General features: G+C 42.5%; 1 protein-coding gene across 16 annotated transcripts in view; it reads left to right on the forward strand.

The window, feature by feature from the left end:
* XG (Xg glycoprotein (Xg blood group)) overlaps nt 1-9,542 on the forward strand; it is a 64,790-nt gene extending 55,248 nt beyond the window's left edge. For 6 of the 16 annotated variants that reach the window (XM_005592882.5, XM_045384061.3, XM_005592883.5 and 3 more), the window contains 4 exons: nt 459-503; nt 1,985-2,020; nt 5,130-5,246; nt 8,123-9,542. In XM_005592882.5, the coding sequence (XP_005592939.3) occupies nt 459-503; nt 1,985-2,020; nt 5,130-5,246; nt 8,123-8,139 (215 nt within the window). In that variant the 3' untranslated portion in view covers nt 8,140-9,542. The remainder of the gene's footprint in view (nt 1-458; nt 504-1,984; nt 2,021-5,129; nt 5,247-8,122) is intronic. The other 10 variants (XM_045384059.3, XM_065538654.2, XM_045384060.3 and 7 more) reach the window with 2 other exon arrangements.
* Nucleotides 9,543-13,666: the final 4,124 nt, after the last annotated feature.

Below are 13,666 nucleotides of genomic sequence, written 5' to 3' on the forward strand. Positions count from 1 at the left end.
GTGTTTCTCAGGCTCCAACTGAGCTCACGTGGTCTTACCGCCTTGGCCTCCCAAAGTGGTAGGATTACAGGTGTGCGCCACCACACCCAACCTGGAGGAATTTTTTTTTTTAATGGGTTATGATTACTATTTGTGGCCTGCATTTTCTTCCTATTCTCTTTTTTTAACCAACATTTGCTGGCATTTTTTTTTACACCCAAGGAAACACATTTGCCCATCTATGTCAGGCCTCGAGACCCTCAGGGATGTACATCTAATGCACCTTCAGCCACCAGTGTAAACAGTAAACAGGGCCAGACGACACCTGTGCACCTTCCCTGGCCTTGGGAGAGCCACTGGAATCTCTGCAGCCTTTAAGAGCATCTTGCTTCAGGTTTGCTGACCTGCTTGCTTCTGTGAGAGCATGTGGATTTCCTGAGCAATATCTAGCATTTCATGGTCTCTTTTCTACCCTTCAGGAAGACGGGGCTATAGACCCAACTCTCGTTATGGAAATACTTATGGTAAAGGAATTATGTCTTACAGAATATGTGAGGCAAAGCTGTCCGTTTGCAAATAACTAACACACTGTCTGTACTGATGGGAAGCTGATGCTTTTATCCAATGCACAACAACTAACTGGCGATTCGGGTCTCTAATTTGCATTTTCCTTGGTCATCCATGCTGGGGGGAGATGTCGTGCATGCCCTGAGGACTTAATTTCTTGAAAGGAACTCTGGCCCACTTACAGGTGGTACTGGGTGCATGTGTGTGCACATGTGTGTGTATGCATGTGTTCACACACAGGTATGCTTGTGTGTATTGTGTGCGCATGCATGTGCACATGTGCATGTGGATTTTGTAATCATGCTCATAAGTGCATGTGGATTTCATGTGCACATGTGCAAGTGTCGGTGTGCACACATGTGGATTGTTTGAGCGCATGCATGTTTGTGTATGTGCACAGATGTGTTGGCATGTGCTTGTGCATTTTGCATGTGTGCATGTTTGTGCTTGGGTTGCATATGCATTGCATGTTTCCCGTGTGTATCCATTCACATGCATACATTTAGGGTGTGCAAGCGCATGTGTGCACGTGGATAGATGCAGGAGTGTGCATCTGGGTGTGCTCGTGTGGTGCATGTGCATACTGCACAAATATATCATGTGTATCTGTGCATGTGGATTGTGCATATACATGCGTGTGTAAGGCATGCACATACACACATGAATGTGTTTGTGCATATTTGTGTGTACATGCACGTGTTTATGCATACATGTGTTAACATGTGCACACATGTGTACATGTGTATGTTTAGGCGAATTGTGCTTTATATGTGCTTTTGTTGCCTGTATGTGTGGTATGTGCATGTGTGTGTATGTGGGGATGTGTAGGATGTGCACGTGTGCTTTGTGTTGCGTTTGTATTTACGTGTTGCACATGTGTGTAAATGCGTGTGTGCATGCACATGTGTATGCGTGCTTTTCTGCCTGTGTGTTGCACGTTTGTTGCATGCTGCATGTGTGTATGCATGTGCACACACATTTGTGCATGTCAGTGTGTGTATGAATGGCACGTGTGTATGAATGGCACGTGTGTATGAATGGCACGTGTGTATGAATGGCACATGTGTATGATTGGCATGTGTGTATGAATGGCACGTGTGTATGAATGGCATGTGTCTCCATGGAGTTGTCAGCCTGTGTGTGTTTTGCATGCGCACATATGTAGACTCCCCAATGCCGAAATTAAGGCTGCATCTCCCTCTCCCTGGTATTATCCCCATTCCACTAATGGCCATTAGACACGGCATACACATTCACATTCCTCCTCCTTATGCTCCTTATGCTGCTTGGCTGTCCCCCTCCCCCGTCAAGAATGTAAATTCCCTGAAAACAGGGATCTGTGTGCTGTGTTCACAGTCGCATCCTCGACAGTGCCCAGCAATAGAAGGCACTCCGTAAGCTCTGCTGAATAAACACGAACGTCCTTTTCCGCTTACAGGTGGAGATCACCATTCAACGTATGGCAATCCAGAAGGTAACTGATTGACTCACCTTGTCCCAACCTTTAATAAGAGCACACTCTCCTAAATCAGTGCTGGGAGGAGCTGTTTGGGCTTCTGTTTCCCAACCTCACGACTTTCATGGAGCACTCAAACTTTTTTTGTATATAAAGTAGCTTCTAAACAAAAATATCTGACCTTCAGCACAGGACCAATCAGAGTTGAGAGAAAGGAGAGGCAAGCATTGGTTTTCGCTGCAGAAGATGCCCCTTAGCTCTCAGAGTGAGGCTGTGAATGAGTGCTGAGACCATTGCACTTCTCCCAGTACCGCCATTACTCCCCTTTCTTTGACCAGCACTAACTTGAAACCCAAGAAGGACAGAAGAAAGGAAGCTATGAACACTCTGCCCAAAGAAGCCATCAGAGTGCACTGTCAATCCCATCTCAGGTCAAAGGAGGGAGAACTTGAAGCCCAGAAGGCTGACTTTGTGTCCTGTGTTGCTGGGAGAACAGGTTCCCCATTCCCTAAGAGTCATACTCTTGGAGATTTGGGTTGACGCCTGCTTGAGTTTAAGTTGAGAGTAAATGTGCTCAACCCCAAGGCTCTTGTGAGTTTTCAATGATGGGGGAGGAGAAAGTGATTGAAGCTGACCTCTGCCTTTCAATGAACATGCAGAGTACTAGTATCAATATTTTTGGGGTATGTTGGCATCCTTAGAAAAATTTATTGATTCTCCTTTTTCCCTCTATGGTGTAAAGTGAGGTCCAGAGATGGAAAAGGCAAGGCAAATAAACAAGTAATTGCAGTCAGATCTGATGAATAATTTGCTGGAACATATGGGATCCTGTAGCAAGGCAGAAGGGATACTCCTAGACTGGGTTAGGTGAGGGAGGTAGGGCTTCCTGGAGAGAACAATATCCAAGCCAGTCCCCCAAAATATGGGTGAGAGGTGCCCAGGAGAAGAGTGAGGTGTCAGGGAAGATAGTGTACTAGGTAGAGCTGGATACACACGTGGGGACACCAGAAATTGTGTAGCCAGGGTGTGGAATGCAACAGGAACCAGGGAAGGATGCAATGGTGACCAGGAAAGACCGCCAGGTTAGCAGAGGTGGAGTCTGCACTTCATAGAACCTTCATGGGAAAGAGCCTGCCCCTGTTGATGTGTGGGTGAAGAATGGACCTGAGGGGGCTCACTAAGGCCCAGGGAGACCCCCTTTCAGACCAGTTCAGTACCCCTTGGAAATGATGGCAGGCTGAATTAAAGCCTTGGCAAGGGAGGCAAAGAGAAGCAGTCAGCTTGGATGACCACTTTTTAAGAACAATTGATTGTACTTGATTGATTTGTAAGAGATGGGAGAGAGGAAAAGGTACGTATCAGTCAGCTATGCTGTGTCACAAAAGACCCCAAAACTTAGTGGCTGGAAATAACAAGCATGTATTATGTTCATGATTATGTGAGTCAGCAATTTGGGCTGAAACCATTCTAGTGGTCCTCCTGGTCTCTTCTGAACTCCCTCTCTTGTGTGCAGTCAGCTGTAGGTGTGGCCAGCGCTTTGACCATGTTTCCTGCGTCTTCTTATATATCTGGGGCCTTAGGTGGAATGGCTCATCTCAGCTTCATGTGGGCTGTCACATCCCTCCAGGAAGCCAGGCCAGGCTTCATCACATGGTGACCAGGCAGGGTACCAAGAGCATGAAGAGAAGTGTGCCTGGGCTTACAGCCACCACCTCTTCACTTGTGTGGCATTCTGTTGGCTAAGCCTGGATTCTCAGAATGAAGATGCAGCTCCACCTCTGGATGGGGAACACTGTGAAATCGTACTGTGGAGTGTGTGCACATAGGGAGGGGAGGAATAGAGAGCTGTCTCTCCCAGGGGGCAGGGGGCAGCGGGCGGCAGCATCAGCCCTGGAGCAGGTTCGTGCGTTCAGTGACAGCACTCTTCCCCCCAACATGGCAGCCTCATTCATGGAGCAGCCTTGTGTCCCTCACCTATGCCATGCCACGTATTGGCCCAGCTGTTCAACCCAGTCTGAAGAAAGGCATGCATGGAAAGGGTGGCTATTTCAAATGGAAATGGTGATGTCTTCCTTTTTCCCTTTGGAAGTGTTGATTTTTGCCACATCAAGCTCCTTCTTCTTGTTCTTTGTGCAGGAGTACCAAAGCTCTGGGGTAATTTGCCATCGAGGCACTGAAGATGCATATGTGTAGTGTGTGCTTGGGTCTAGAGTTCCAGCATGCCTTTGAAAGCAGGCCTATCTGGCAATTTTTCGTTGAACAATATTTTTGCATGAGTGAGCGTTCTACATCTAAAAAGGCACAAAATAGTTTTGACATGTGCCTGTCATCCCAACTACTCAGGAGGCTGAGGCAGGAGGATCGCTTGAGCCCAGGAGTTCAAGACCAGCTTAGGCAACATAGTGACACCCCATCTCTAAAAAAATGAATCAGGCCAGGCGCGGTGGCTCGCCTCTGTAATCCACACACTTTGGGAGGCCGAGGCAAGTGGATCACCTGAGGTCAGGAGTTCGAGACCAGCCTGGCCAGCATGGTGAAACCCTGTCTCTACTAAAAATATAAAAAGTAGCTGGGCGTGATGGCATGGCCTGTAGTCCCAGCTACTTTGGAGGCTGAGGCAGGAGAATCACTTTAACCCAGGAGGAGGAGGTTGCAGTGAGCCGAGATCACACCACTGTATTCCAGACTGGGCGGCAGAGCAAGATTCCATCTCAAAAATAATAAGAAAAAATATTAATAAAATTAATTAAAAGGCATACACGAATTGACTTCAACAAACAAACAAAAATGCCAAGGGCCTCGTCTGTGCAAATCCTGGCCTTGGATGTCTCCAGTGGTAAAATGTGGTTGACAAGCTTGGCTCTTTGTGAAAACAGAATTACTTCCTAAGGTGTTTTTTTTTTGTTTTTGTTTTTTAATTAACTTTCTCTTTTTTTTTTCTGTGAGTACAAGGATGGGAAGGGATGTGATGGAGAAGTTACTAGATAGGTGCAAAAGTTATTGCAGTTTTTGTCATTACTTTCAATGGCAAAAATGGCAATAACTTTTGGACCAACCTAATATTTAAGCAGTTTTCCTGCAGCCGTGTTTTTCTCAGACGCGCTTTGCTTTTTCTCCACTCCTGCAGGCAATATGGTAGCAAAAATCGTGTCTCCCATCGTATCTGTGGTGGTGGTGACACTGCTGGGAGCAGCAGCCAGTTATTTCAAACTAAACAACGGGAGAAATTGTTTCAGGACCCATGGTAAGTTTGGCTCTGAACATTATTTTCCTTGTTACTAAGCCTGATTTTTTTAAAAAAATTACTTTCAGATGTCTGTCACTAGCAAGGTTATTTCTGGTTAAGTTCAATATACATAACTTGCCTAATCATGTGATTTTTTAACATTTATTTTTATTTTTTTTGAGACAGAGTTTCACTCTGTTGCCGCGGCTGGAGTGCAGTGGCACGATCTCGGCTCATTGCAACCTCCGCCTCCCGGGTTCTAGAGATTCTCTTGCCTCAACCTCCTGAAGAGCTGGGACTACAGGCGGGCACCACCACGTCTGGCTACTTTTTGTATTTTTAGTAGAGATGGGGTTTCATCATGTTGGCCAGGCTGTTCTTGAACTCCTGACCTCAAGTGATCTGCCCGCCTTGGCCTCCCAAAGTTCTGGGATTACAGGCGTGAGCCACCGCACCTGGCCACCGATTGGGTTTTCCTGGTCAGGTGTAAGCTGTACCTTCCCCTAAACCTGGTTACAATGACACTGGCACATTATCTGCCTGATGTAAAAGAGGGGGAGAAAGAAAGGAAAGAAAAAGAAACAAACAAAAAAAAATTACTAAGCTACATTGCAAGACTATAAGCATGGCGGTTGATTTAACTAGCCAAATACAGTTCTGTTCTGTTCTGTATTCAGTGACATTTTCGTCACAGGTGAGTCAGGAAAAATATCTGGGTTGAATGTGAATGTTTTCCACAGAACCCGACCCGCAAAGAAAACTACCGAATCACTAAATTTTAAGCCTCTTGATGGAATTCCAAAGCTGTGCTCAGACCATAGGGGAAAAGAAAGATCTGCTGTGGCTTCTTGGGTTTGAAGAATCACTGGGGATTTGAGAGCAGAGGATGCCCTAAAGAAATCTCTGAAACAACAGTCAGGGATTGTTTTGTAGACAAAAGAGTGACACAGATCTTTAACTGGGGGTCTCTGGAGGTTTGGTTTAAACCTCAGGCCACCCACATCAGAATCTGAAGTTTGCCCAGGGCCCTCTAAATCATACCTTCTTTGTGTCCCTAAAGGAAACCAGAAAGGGATGCCCATTCCTACGGTGTTTGCTTTAGGATTTGCATTTGGCCTCAAAAATGCTAAAACCTTCCCCTGCGCTCCCTCTGCTGGTAAATGGGCAGTATCAACCATTAGCTAATGAACCTCGGGGGTCAGCCTCCATCTACATTACACCCCGTCCTGAAATTTTGGGAGGAAACTGAGTTTCTGAAAAACAGTCTTATTTCCCTGGCAACCTGACAGCAGATTCTTGGGTTCAGTGACAACACTCTTTCACCAACCTGGCAGCCATCATTAATGAGACACCACGTGTTAATTTCAGTAGTATTTGTGGCAGTGATTTGTAAGCCTTTGTTAACCAAGGGCTGAAACTGAGTGAGCAGAGAGAGGCACCCGTCTCCACAAGCACAAAATGTAAAGGCAGGGAACAGGGGACATCCACAAACTCAATAATCAAGGCAAATATATTTTAGTGCAATATTTTTAAAGGAAAATCATTGGACTGGGGGCCAGCTGAGTTTCTGAAATAGGTGTAGTTTTAAAAACGTGGATGATGCCTGCCCCATTTATCTGAGGTGGAAGCATGTTTTTGCTAAAGGGGTGTAATGTCTTGAAGCTCTTTCATGCCTTTTGGCTACCTGGTAAGTCTTTTGTCTACTTTCTCCATTGTACTTCAGTGATACCCTCACCAAGTATTCCCAAGCACCAAGTTAATCTTCCCTTCCCTTAAAGTTCCTGAGATCAGAAAGGAGGATGTAGACAGAATGAGATGATGTTAGGGAGATCTCTTCAAGGTGAGCAGTGACATTTATGTGGATCCTGGGCCCATATCATCTTGCTGGCTGTAAAACCTTTCTACTATCTAGGAAATATGTGTATGACAGCACTACGTAGGGGTTTGGTATCAAATGGGGCTCAGACCTCTGTGAACTTGACTCTAAGGTTCCAGGCTGCTGCTAATGGTACCCAGCTGTCCACCTATCCTTAGTTGGGCCAATAATTTTCTCTCTCTCCTAAAGGATGATGTGCATGGTATACTAACCATATCCATGGTGATGTGGTGCAGTGCACAACCTGTGGAACTGTATACATGCTGAGGCCATACACTGAAGCTTGCATACTTTGTAGAGAAAGAGTTGTAGTAACGGAGCTACATAGATAGCAGCAGATGTCTGTCACTTGATGTGGACTTTTAAGAATCGTACTTTGCTTTTATTTTGTAAAGTGGAGCAAATGACAACACCACTTCAGAAGTTATAAAGACCAAGAAGGCCATATTAAAAAAAAGAAATTCCTACAAATATTAGTTTTAACCAAAAAGAAAGTTACTCAATTCATTTAAGATCATCAAAATCCTTAACAAATGGCAAAATGTAAAAAACAATGTTTAGAAAACTAATATTTGTTTCCAGATATGATTTTAACAGTTTTTAAATATTTTCTATTTTTAATTTTTCCAGCTTTATTAAGGTACAGTTGACAAATAAACGTTGTATATATTTAAGATGTACAATTTCATTGCTGCATCATTTATTTGTTCTAATCTATTTCCTTCTGCTGAATGTAAAGCAAGTGTCATGTAGACAGCACATAGTTGGATCTTGGTTTTCTTTTTTTGAAGTAGATTTTTCATTCTTCTAGCTTTATTAAAGTATAATAGACAAATATTGTATGTATTTAAGATGTGCAACTTCGTTTCTGCTTCATTTTTTTTCTGTTCTAATCTTCCTTCTGCTGAATCTAGAGCAAGAGTCTCTGTAACAGCATAGAATTGGATCTTGGTTTTCTTTTTCTTTAATAGACTTTTTTCCCCCCCACAATGACATTTGTTTCCAATCTGCCTTTCAGAACCAGAAAATGTCTGAAGACGTTGAGATCCCCTGATTACTTTGAGAAAAACAACTAAAACAAGAACCCTGTTTATCACTGTTGTGGAAATTTCCTTTTATTCTTGACACAATTTGATGACCTAAAGTGTGTTTTCTTCTGTGTGAAGTACGTGAGCTGCCTCACTAAGCATTCCCAACTCATTGGATGTGATGTGGTTATAGAGATAAATTAGGCAGCTAGACCCTGCATTCTAAAAAGGGATTGCTTGATCTGTTGGTTTGGCCATTCATTTGCACAAAGAGACTGTGGCTCTCTGTTCTGAGATCTTCAGCTACCTCGTGGTGCAATAACACACACATGCTTAACCATGTTGATGGCACAAAGCAGTGAGCAGTAGGGAGGCAGAGTATCTTGGTGGGGAGGGGATGCTATCAGCTTCTGGGAGATGGAGAATATCGTTGAGTTTCCAAAGATGCTGGGCCTGTGCTAAATTCTTCAGTGTTATAAAAAATCATTGAGCATTCATTATTGCGAATGAAGTGGGGATGCATTATTTCTGACACCCACAAGCAGGGTTTGAGCATCCTTTCAGCTTTGATGTATCTGCACATAAAATTATTATTACCTGAAGAAAATAAGGCTGCATTTTGAAATGCTAAGTGCAAAGCGACTGATGTTAAAACCATCTGGGGGAAATCTTGGGATACTTTTTCCTAGAAAATCACATGGTTTTGATATGTTTTGGCGGATAGGAGACAGAAATGGTGATTGTCAGGTGTTGAGTCCTTTTGTAGTATTTGTAGTCTTTGATACTCTGTAAGTACTGGTTCCTAAGGCAACAACATTGCATTCCTTGGTTTATACTTTTTCTATTCACCAGAGTAGGAAATCTTAAATCCTTAGGCATCCAAGAAGTATACTAGCTTTTTGCTTCTCTTTTAGAAATACTTGTGGGGAGAGAAAAAAGGATAGTTTGGGCATATTGGTATAGTTTGAGGAAACTAAGGTTAATGTTCATGTAACATTTAGACTTTGCCATAAATATCAGAACCAAAGATTGAGACATTCATGTAGAGTCTGGAATGTATATACGGGACCCATAAAAATTCCCAGTATACATGTTTTATGCTCACCAATATGAACTGGGGTCTTCAAAGAAAGAAGGTTGAAAGTGGAAAGCCCTTGAAAGAGCTCCCCAATCTGTAAAATATCTTTAATCATTCACGTTAGGGATCTCAGAGCTGTGGGTCTCAGATTGTGGATTCATGCATCCTTTGTGCAATTTGAAGATAGTCCGTATTTCCTATTTCAGTATTAGGTCCTGCAACACTTTTCAATTCTTGTAGAAGGTGTTTTCAGGAGTGGTGATGTCTGATGCTCAATTACTATTTTCTCTATAAGAGTTTCAGCGTAAGCTTAATTAAATCCTTGTGAAAAAGCCTCTGTGTTTTTAGCTGTATATACACACACATACCTACTTAAATGGAATCTAAACATTTTTAGCCTTTAATCCATTCCATTTTCTAAAACTGTCATAAACCATTTTTGATCATTTTAAATAAATGTAAAAGAAAAAATAACTGGATTTGATTATTGCATAGTTTTTTCTATATTTCACAAATGAATTTTATGAAATGGCTGTAGAAGTGGCCCCAAAATTATGAACCTTCATAGCTGTGAATAATATGCAACAAATCTCTTTTAAAGCTCAAGATAGATTATGAACATATGAAATACATAGAGTTACCTAATAATGAGATAAAATTCACCTGGGGGACAAGGATAATGTTCAACCTACTTAAAATGAAAATATTTGAATAATGACTGCTTGGGGGAACCTCTCTGAGGGGTCATGAGGATCACCTGTTGGGTATTCTGTTTTCATGCTGAGAAGGTGAGAATTGAACAGATGAGCAAAGCCTTGATAAAATGTCATCTCCATGTATTTTAGAGAAGGATAACCTTGATTGTACAGTTGACCCTTGAACAACACAGGGTGAACTGCATAGGTCCACCTATATGTGAATTTGCTTCTGGCTCCGCCATTACTGAGACAGCAGGACCAACCCTCTGTCTACTCAATGTGAAGCTGATAAGGGTGAAGACCTTTATGGTGATCCACTTCCACTTAATAAATAGGAAACTCATTAATTTTAACTTCCTTATGATTTTCTTCATAACATTTTCTTTCCTCTAGCTTACTTTATTGTAATAATATGGTATGTAATACATATACAAAATATGTGTTCAACTGTTATCAGTAAGGCTTTCAGTCAACCAGTATGCTATGAGTAGTTAATTTTTTGGAGAGTCATAAGTTATACATGGGTTTTCAACTGTGCGGAGGGTCAGTTCCTCTCACTACCCCACCTGGTTCAAGGGTCAATTATATGGTGTTAAAAGCCACACTTGCCTCCTCTTTGTGGGGACTTGAATGCGTTTGGTGGTCAACGGATAAATATCTTTGTGTTGGAATGAAGAGAAGCCATGACTAATTTAGTAGGGTGAAGAGGAAAATCACAAACACGTGAGCTATATTTTTGTTTATTTTTTTCTACACAGGCTAAAAAATAACAACTTTTTTACCCACTATATGAAATTGTTCTAGTTGTATGGGAGAGGAAAGTATGATTCTGCTGATTTGCCTTTGACTACTGGAATTGGAATATCGAGTTACACACACACACACACACACACACACACACACACACACACACACAAGCACAGTATTAACACACTGATACGTGTTGAATTATGTCCCCTCAAATTCGTATGTTGAAGTCCTAACCCCTGGCACCTCAGAATGTGGCCTTATTGAAAATAAGGCTCTTGCAGAGGTAACTAGTTTTTTGAAATGAGGTCATACTGGAGTGAGGTGGGTCCCTAATCCTATATGCCTGGTGTCTTTATAAGAACGTGGGATCTGGACACAGGTAGTTACATAAGGAGAATGCTATGGAGTGATGTTACCACGAGCCAGAGAACTACCCAAAGCAAGGAGAGGACCCTGGAACAGATCCTTCCCTAGAGACTTCAGAGGGAGCATAGCCCTGCAGACACCCTGGTTTTGGACTTCTGGCCCCTAGAACTGTGCACGAAGAAACAAATGTCCATTGTTTAGGCCAATCAGTTTGCAATACGTTGCTATAGCCGCCCCGTGGAATGAATACATACATTAACACATGCTGTGTACATGTTTTTTTCCCCCTAATTAAAAAAAAAAAAAAGAGATGGGGGATTCATTTAGCTTGCCTATAGAGGTAGTACGCAAGATTAGTCAGGGTTAAATTCCAGACTCTGACACTCAATTTATAGATTCACATCCTGGCTTCTCCATTTCAAGCTGTGCAAACTTAGGCAAGTTATACCACCTCTCTGGGCCATGGTTATCCCATGTCAGGGGAAAAAAGGGAGGTGTCCTAAGAAGATCTTCCTCTCCAAGATGTGTTGAGGATATAAGACTCAATGTGTGAAGGCTGGGCGCGGTGGCTCATGCCTGTAATCCCAGCACTTTGGGAGACTAAGGCGGGTGGATCACCTGAGGTCAGGAGTTTGAGACCAGCCTGGCCAGCATGGTGAAACCCCGTCTGTACCAAAAATACAAAGAATTAGCTGGACATGGTGGTGCACGCCTGTAATTCCAGCTACTCGGGAGGCTGGGGCACAAGAATCACTTGAACCCGGGAGGTTGAGTCTTCAGTAAGTGGAGATCACACCACTGCACTCCAGTCTGGGCGACAGAGTGAGACCCTCAAAGAAAACAAAAACAAACACAAAAACAAAACAAAACAAAACAAAGACAATTGTGAAAAGCATTCTAAGTGGTGCCTGGGAGGCAGTAAGGGCTGCCCAGGGGTTGGGGGAAAAAAAACAAGCTTTTCTTAGTGTAAATAAAATCAATCTCATTGAAATATATATGGCACTTCTTAGAATTGGCTCAGAAGCAACAAACATGAAAAAAAGCTCAACATAACATCACTGATCATTAGAGAAATGCAAATCAAAACCACAATGAGATACCATCTCACACCAGTCAGAATGGTGATTATTAAAAAGTCAAGAAACAACAGATGCTGGTGAGATTGTGGAGAAATAGAAACACTTTTACACTGTTGGTGGGAATGTAAACTAGTTCAACCATTGTGGAAGACGGTGTGGCAATTCCTCAAAGATCTAGAACCAGAAATACTATTTGACCCAGCAACCCCATTGCTGGGTATATACCCAAAGGAATATAAGCCATTCTATTACAAAGATACATGCACGTGTATGTTCATTGCAGCACTATTCACAATAGCAAAGATATAAAATCAACCTAACTGCCCATCAATAATATACTGGATAAATAATATGTGGTACACACACACACACACACGCACGCAGCTATATACTATGCACCTATATAAAGGAATGAGATCATGTCCTTTGGAGGGACATGGATGGAGCTGGAAGCCATTATCCTCAGCAAACTGATGCAAGAAGAGAAAACCAAACACTGCATGTTCTCACTTATAAGTGGGAGCTGAACAATGAGAACACACTGACACAGGGAGGAGAACAACACACACTGGGGCCTGTTGGCAGATGGAGTGTGGGGAGGGAGAGCATCAGGAAAAATAGCTAATGCATGCTGGGCTTAATACCTAGGTGGTGGGTTGATAGATGCAGCAAACCACCATGACACACGTTTACCTATGTAACAACCTGCACTTCCTGCACACGTACCCTGGAACTTAAAATAAAAATAAAAGAATTGGTTCAGAAGTCAAGACCATGAAGTCAAGACTGTTCAACCTAACTAAAAACACAGTCTTAGAGAATGCACACGTTGTCCACCCAAATCCCTTCTTTCTGTCTTAATAGTTTCAATAGTGCTATATTTCTGGTGTATGGAGCTGTGGTCATGGTTCCTCAGCTGAACTACATTTCCCAGCATTCCTTGTGGGTAGGTGAAGTCACATGACTGCACTCTGGCAAATGGTGAGTCACTTCTATTTCTGAAGATGAAAGATACTTTCATTATTTAACCAAAAATCATCTTCCAGCATGAGGAACATCACGGTGAGTCAGTCTTGCATTTGGAGAGAAATTACTGTCAGGACCCAGTAGGTCTAATGGAAGAACCCTTTCCCTGTGTTTTTTGCATGCAAAAAGTATCTGAGGGAATAATTTAAATTTAAATTTTTCTTGGGGATCCAGTTATCTATCCAGAGAATTCCTGGGAGCCCTGTGAGAACCTTTACACATCCCCCCAAACCTTGCTTTACTTGAACACCGAGAACATAAAGATATTTTTTGAAAACTTTAATTTCCCCCTCAATTTTTTTTTTTCTGATACATACATTTTCTTAAGTTAACCAAGCCCCCAAGTTTTCTCATTAAGTCTTCAAACAACATGAGCTTTGTCCTCTCAGGATAATTGCTAAGAATCAGTAGTTCTTTCTGATATTTTTTGCTGGAAGAATTTTTGCTTGAATTCCACAGGCATTCAGCTCCCTGAATGCATAGATGATGTTTTGAGCTGCCTGGGGAAGATTCTCCTCCTTCTTTCCAGGATAAATT

Source organism: Macaca fascicularis, chromosome X (genome assembly GCF_037993035.2).
Source record: "Macaca fascicularis isolate 582-1 chromosome X, T2T-MFA8v1.1".
NCBI classification, from domain to species: domain Eukaryota; kingdom Metazoa; phylum Chordata; class Mammalia; order Primates; family Cercopithecidae; genus Macaca; species Macaca fascicularis.